The following is a 7,356-nucleotide window of genomic DNA, read 5'->3' on the forward strand; positions in this document are numbered from 1 at the left end:
GCTAAGCTGCGTGGCTGTAAATCATATAACAAGAGCAGTATTTTTGCTCTGACGACTGGCTTATCATGGGCCTTCACTTAAGGAAGTGTTTGTGGGTGAATGAGTATAGTGTGCACAATATGGGAAAAAGGTCTTGTGCATGTGAACGAGAATGTGTATATTTCTGCTTTGAAGGTAAAAAAAATGTTAATGCCCAAGTTTGTACCAACTTCAACATTATTAATTTGACCCCTTCCTACTACACTTCTAGGGATGCTACACTGCCACTCCTGATCACTCCTGATGTAACAATCTGAAATATTTTAGATCAATCAATCAAAAATGCTCCCACTGATTTAGAAATGCTGAAATGTATTTCCTGACCCCTGGTAAAAAATACTAGCAAGCCACTGACAATGTCATTCCACAGCCTTGCACCCAGACAAAATAGGCTATGAAAGGTCGGGTCATCTCAAAGAACCATAGAAATGAAAAGGTAAATTCAATGAAAACATGTATGTCACATGCCGGGAGCCACCACTGGGAGGACAGAAGAGTGGGACACAGGGAGATATGAAAATTCCGGGTTGCGCTGTCTTTTATTACCGTATCGGTGGAGTGGGGGAGGGAGAGAGGGAGAGAGAGAGCTAGAGCATTTACTAAAATAAACAAAAATACTTTGCCCTTCCCCCTCACGGGTTCCAGGCAAAAATAAGCTCTCTCACAGCTCTCTCTGGTGACGGTTCCCCGGGCTCAGCCGTCAATTGTGGAATGAAGCACACCTTTTAAAATCCTGGACTGATTCCTAAGGCAGTCTAGGTGTGTGCCTACTTAACCAGTAGAGTGCTCTGCTTCCTTCCCGCAGACTTGGCCCCAGTTGCCACAATGTACAAAAAAGAGGTGTAGATGAGAGTGCAGTCACTGCAGAGCAGTCTGGGGCCCCCTATATGCGGCCCCTGAGACCAGAGTGAGGACTTCAGAGAGGGGGTGATAGGGACATGTCCAGACATGGCCAGAGTTCAATGCCATTTTCAACACCATCAGCATTCTTCATCCACTCTAGTAGAACGGGATTCTTCACTGCTGAATCACAAGACTCATGCTGTGTCAACTGTCTTGAGGAAATGATGCAATCTTTTTTCAGTGAAAGGGCATCACTTTCTTCAAGCGTTTTCTAAGAGTTCTTGTGTAATGCACATAATAGCCTGAGGCAACAAAAGCCACAGCATCGAGGTTATGCATATATGTTTTCCATACACCAGAGGCCAACAACTGAAACAGACTTCATGGTATGGATAATTACAGATTGATGTACATCACCAGATAAACATTTGCCCTCAAAGAAAAAAAAATGCTGAAAACCTGGCTTAATGATTGACCATTTCCTGTTTCTGTTTCATTTTTGTTTAGAAAAGAAAAGTCTCCACCAACTTGGTTAAATGCTGCATACAATTATTTGTAATTACAAACTGCAAATTAATAAATATTCAGAATACAGCTTTAAAGAAATCTGTAACAGACACAATGTATAATAATGTACATTGAGAACTCTCAGGTGTGCCCACTTTCAAAAATGAAAGCACAAACAAAAACAATCACCAAAAAGACAACAGAACAAATAGAACTCATAAATTCATAAAAGAATATACGCCTCCCTACAGAACCGACAGCCACACATAACAGGAAGAGGGTGGTGACCTACAGGTTTTCCTTCAGCCAGTGGATGTAGTTGTCCGTCATCCTGTGCCCTATCTCAAACTCGGTCGGCCACAGCGTGAACAGCATGGCGCCATGGAAACCGGTGGCGTAGTGTTGGTGCGTGACGTCGACGCCGGCCCTCTGCAGGCGCGTGACGTACATGATCCCGTCGTCTCGCAGCACGTCGTACTCGCACGTCAGGACATAGGTCTTGGGCAGCAGCCGGAGCACGGAGTCCGGGGCCAGCAGCGGGGAGGCTCGGGGGTCGGTGATGGCGGCCATTTTGTGGGACAGGTCCGAGGTCTCGGCCACGGGGGCGCTGTAGGTGTACGGCTCGCGGAAGCTCTCGGGCAGGAGCACGCTCCAGTTGACGTACTTCATCAGGCCGGCCGACTCCAGTTTGTTGTGCGAGTTTGCCATCATGGCGTGGAACAGGGCCTTGTCTCGGCTGAAGTACTGGCTCCAGAAGCGCACCATCAGAGTCTTGGGCAGGATGGGCATGTCCTGGTTCTGCTGGTACGACGGCGTGTTGAGGTCCAGTGCCTGCAGCACTGGGTAGAGTAGAACCTGAGCCTTTAGCGCCACCTGCTGTTCAGGGTCCTGCTCCAGCTACACCAACAGACATCACAGTGACATCAGCATTCCGATAAACGACCTGTTAACAACCTGAGAAGTAAAAAAAGACTAGAGAAGAGGAGAAAGTGCGGGAGGGAAAGGGAATGAAGGCTCCAAGAGGAGGCATACCTGTTGGGCAACAGCAGCTGCCAGGTTGCCCCCTGCACTATCCCCTGCCACGGCAATGCGGCCCGGGTCCACAGTATACTGGGCCAGCACCTGTGCCTGGATGAAGTGCCTGACCACACGATTCACGTCTTCAAACGGGACAGGGAAGTGGTGTTCTGGGGCCCGCCGGTACCTGTGGGGTCACAACCCATGCTGCACTTCCAAACAAATGCATTGACCTGAACAACTGAATGCTATAAACCTGTATTTAAATCTGAACACTGAGCACATGTGCTGTAGAGTTGAGGCTGCGTGCCTCAAAATGAAAAAGACCAGACACTTGGCCCTAAGTGTGTTAATATGAGGCCAATGTGTGTGCTGCCAGAATTCCTACAGATATTAAGTTGTGTCTGTAAGTGATAAATCAATCTCATCGCATTCTGGTAGCACTGGGGATTTTGGAAACATGGTGCTATTAAAAAGGGGGGGCTTCCTCTACTCCCCATTCTCTACCCCGCCCAGTCAGTAATTAGTTATCTCTGAGCTAAAGAGGAGGAGTGTGAAGACTGCACTACACTTCAGCTACTGCGAAGGACATTTTCAAACAATGGAGTGAGAATGAGCCATGTGAAAGGGAGTTATGTTCAGTCTGGGCTTATGCTGGCAGAGCATGGCGGCTTCGTAACTCCTGAATTCTATTCACCCCAGGGGTTATCTCTGCAGCCATCTCTCTCCTGACAAATGTGGGAGGACATGTGCATAGCAGTGTCAAAATGTCCCCCCCTTCCTCTGTATATACAAGGCCCATTCCACCCCCAGGGCACGTGAAGGCAAGACTGTGAGACTGGGAACTATACATCCAAATGGCAAAATATGAAATTGGCATAAGAAATAGCAACATAGGGAAGAAAAACATCATCGATTTGACCAATCAAACCAAATATATTTCCCCTGCTAGTTTTCTACTGATTAACTGAACTGAACTGAAACAGAAAACGTACTCTCAGCAGGCAATGCTGCGTGAGGTTGAGTGAGGCTGAACTCAGCTGGATGGGAAAATGAAAATGTAATAATGTTAAGTAAATATGAAGTACTTACTCCACAGAAACCACAACAGCATTAAGTTTGCTGGCCATCTGTCTGGCAAGAAGATCATACGGTCCCATTCCTTTAAATAAACAAAAAGCAACAGTTGTGTAGCAACTACACGAAATGGACATTCCTGTTGTATCAATGCTCTGGCATGATTTTGATGGTTCACAGTGGTACCCAACCATTAAGTCATAGTAATGCTCTGCACGGTTCTACAACAACAGTCTGCATGTCATTACGTGACATATCACACGTAGGATCTTTTTTTCAGTCTGTTGCTTTTCAGATAATAAGGGTTATCATCATTGGTCTATCTCTCAACAACGTGATGGCACTGAGAACAGCGCCCACAGATAAGAGCACACAGTGGACATTTTGAAAAGGTATGGAATCTGGGTCAGATCGACCAAATCAATCAGAAACCACGATCTGTCCCTTTTTAAAATATTGAGACATGGAACATAATTTATTTTTTAATTATGTTTTTCTTAGTAACCATAGTGAGAGGGGCATTATGGGATGGGATGGAAAAAGTAAAAACCCCCATGGTGAATTCCCAGTCAACAGGCAACGCATTCAACAGCTAAGGTCATGCATACTTATTACGAACAACTCTCTTTCTTTATCCCTCTCTTTCTCTCTGCCACTATTTCTCCCTCACCCATGCATGCATTTACTGTCCAGTGCACACGTCTGAAAAGGATGCGCTGTGTGAAAGAATACTCACTCGCACTGCCCAGACACCATCCCCCTCCATGCAGGTAAATAACTGCCCTCCTCAGCTCCCCGTCGCCGCCCTGCTGGCCTGGCTCATAGACCACCACCTCTACCCCGTCAAACACCTCCACCGTCACCCGTACATGCTCGTCTGACTCTGTGACCACTTCCTCTGCGAAGGTGATGAACATCATGATCTCCATGTAGTCCTTTAGACCCAGTAACTCACTCAGGTCTGCCTGAAGAGGGGAGGGGGGGAGAGGAAGGAATTATGAAATGACATTGAAGAGCGAATAAAAGGAGGGAGTAGGTACAGAGCAGGGTTAGCTCAGGAACAGAGAGGAGAAAAGACAGAGTAATTAAGAAAAACGATAATCAGCATGGTTTACAATTTTGATAATCCTACGTTAGAAAAAATAAATACTGGTGTTCCCAAGGGTCTGCCAGGAAAATATCAATGGAAAAATGAGCAGAACAGAGTTCCTGATAAAGAGAAGAGAGGGGTGCATGATAGGACTTCCTGGAACATTGAGGAAGTGACCGTGGAATAGTGTTAGCTGGGAGGCAGTTAACAGAGATCTTTTCTGTAAGCAAAATTCCATTCAATCCACAGCTATTTTTCACACCAGATAATGTAACCAGGAAAGTGATAAGTAGTAATATCTCTCATGTTTGTCAGCCTATGGTGCCACATACTGTAATGCTTACAGGACCCAACATTATACAGCCAAACCCCCTCCCTCCACAGCTCCAGTCTTCATTTCAAATTTTGACACCACCTTCACTTAATTAGTGTTCCCCCTTGGCAGCATTGCCCCATGGGCTACTACATTCACTACAGAGTGTTAAACCCTTTAAGTGCAACGGAGAATGCAGCTTGAATAAGCTTTTGTGTCGACATCTTGTGTGTTGACAGCAAAGATTATATGCAGTGACACCCAGCTCACCCTTCAGGTCCCAGTTAAATATCAGATAGCATAAAGCATATTGTTTTGTTCATTGTAATTATGGTAATTTGGTACAACCCTTTCTCTCTCTTCCTGGCTTTCTTTTGGGGCCAGTTGTAATACTGATGTGGAATGCATAAGAATAATCATCAGTTTAAACAAATTTATTTTTACGGGGACAATCACAGCCCACGTGAAATAGCGCTGAGGTAGGCAATATCAGGAATAAAAACAAGAACGTTTTTTGAAGAATTTGAAAGAGAATACAAACGCATAAAATATCACATTGTGTATTTTATAATTCAGAAATTATGAACGATGCTACCGCTGAATCAGCCATCATAAGAATCATAATTAATTCATTATGAAACAGCCTAATGAACACCACGCTATATTTAATTGTATTTTAGGAGTAGCGTCTGATTTTGCTAACTTTTGTCACATAGCTATAACAATAATAATAATAATAATAATAATAATAATAATATTATTATTATTATTATTATTATTATTGTTATAGCTATGTGACAAAAGTTAGCAAAATCAGACGCTACTCCTAAAATACAATTAAATATAGCGTGGTGTTCATTAGGCTGTTTCATAATTAATTACTGCCGCACTTCTAAAAACAACAATATAGATGGTACAGCCCCTTATTTTCTATTGTAAGAGCCAAATAAGTCTGAATAGCTACGGTAGGCTTCCTCACTCCACAAATAAAGAGATGATTTCTTAAATAGCGTCTATTAATAGAAAGGGTGAGCAGGAATAGATACAGTACAATACGCGGATTACGGCATGGCACACTGTAGCTAATCTGTTGTAAACGGTAACCGTTATGAGTCGGCGTTTACAATAGGATACTGCAAGCTAATGAATAACTCTAGCCTACATGGACATGATGTGTCCGGGGTTCCAACAATGCGTCTTTAGAAACACCAAAAACTGGCCATCAAAATGTTGTGTACATTAGTTGTTTATCTTAGGTTACGGGTGCTTGGAATTTAAGGACAGCGAAATGTGAGAACGGACAGGGTCTATTTGACTATCAGCTAGGCCTAAAAACAAAAGTAAAATTCAGGTAAAATTCAACATCATACACAGCGACAAACAAAATCATAGGTTACGTTGCATTATAGTATCTTTGAACCTACCAGGTGACTGAGGCTTCTGAAAAAGCAGTCTGTGGCCATCAACTTCCATCTCTCTTCCATTTCATCCGGAATGGGTAAGTAAACATAATATGCCGTTAACGTACCCAGTAGTAGAAGTAAAAAGATGCCCTTTGATCTCATTTTTTAATATAAATGTGGTTGATTTAAAAGTGCAGGAACAAGTGTCCGGTTTTTCTAATTAACAAGTCACTTCAGTCAGGGCAAAATGTAATCTGGTATTAATTTTGAAACGGAGCCAATAAGATATGACAGCACGTGTTACTGTCATCTGATCGTTATGACCAAGCATTATCCGCGTTTTTCCACCAAGGCTATAACAGCCTGTCTAAAACCGATAGGCAAATAACTGTAGGTACCTTAGTCAATTTAACGGTAAAAATCGATTAATGGATATTGAATTAAATTAGGCTGAAACCGGATCAGTCCGCAACGCGCAAGATAGCCTCTTGTCGGTCATTCGAATGCGAAAGTCCTCAGATATTTATTGGGTCTACGCGGCAGTCAGTTCTCTCTCTCTCTCTCCACAACTTGCCTCCGTGACTTGGGGAACGCGTGCGAAGGTCCGCCCCGCAGTTGTACAGGTTCAGCAGGTTGTGCAAGCAAATTATACCGACACGCAATATCAGCAAGAACTTTTAAAATCACGGAAATGTGGTTTATATATTTTTTCTATTGTCATGAAAACTGAAGTGATAAAACATAACCTAATCCTGGTACACACGCAGCTTGTCAGCATAGGCTATAAGGTTGAGCCGGTGGTAAAGCGCGTCTCCTGGAAGGAGGAGAAGACGTTTTCTAAATATAGCCACCGGGATAACCGCTATATAATTAGCCAAGCTATTACTGCGCGCTCAGTTCAATACCACGGATAGCGGAGATGTTGGATCTCAAAAGAGAGCAGCGAGAGAGAAAGAATACTGTATGTGGTATAATAACGTGTGGAATCAATTAACTAAACAAAATTAATGATAATAAAACAAAATTATATATATATATATTTTTAAATATTACTATATTACTATCCA

The 7,356-nt window shown here is 43.3% G+C and overlaps 1 protein-coding gene across 1 annotated transcript; it reads right to left on the reverse strand.

The window, feature by feature from the left end:
• Positions 1-559: 559 nt before the first annotated feature.
• LOC133108748 (arylacetamide deacetylase-like) lies at positions 560-7,098 on the reverse strand. Its single transcript, XM_061218470.1, has 5 exons — positions 6,311-7,098; positions 4,220-4,448; positions 3,499-3,568; positions 2,422-2,593; positions 560-2,286 (listed from the first exon to the last, which is right to left on the reverse strand). Exons 1-5 carry the CDS (start codon positions 6,449-6,451, stop codon positions 1,678-1,680), a joined length of 1,221 nt encoding a protein of 406 aa, XP_061074454.1. The 5' UTR covers positions 6,452-7,098; the 3' UTR covers positions 560-1,677.
• Positions 7,099-7,356: the final 258 nt, after the last annotated feature.

Source organism: Conger conger, chromosome 13 (assembly GCF_963514075.1).
Source record: "Conger conger chromosome 13, fConCon1.1, whole genome shotgun sequence".
NCBI lineage: Eukaryota > Metazoa > Chordata > Actinopteri > Anguilliformes > Congridae > Conger > Conger conger.

What these genes read in the sequence shown, in the direction of transcription:
- LOC133108748 (XM_061218470.1), bottom strand. Translation starts at nt 6,451, where the DNA reads ATGAGATCAAAGGGCATCTTTTTACTTCTACTACTGGGTACGTTAACG. An exon ending in ATGGTGTCTGGGCAGTGCGA is followed by an intron (nt 3,569 to 4,219) that starts GTGAGTATTCTT and finishes GTTTATTTAAAG; the next exon opens with GAATGGGACCGTATGATCTT. An exon ending in GCTGTTGTGGTTTCTGTGGA is followed by an intron (nt 2,594 to 3,498) that starts GTAAGTACTTCA and finishes GTGACCCCACAG; the next exon opens with GTACCGGCGGGCCCCAGAAC.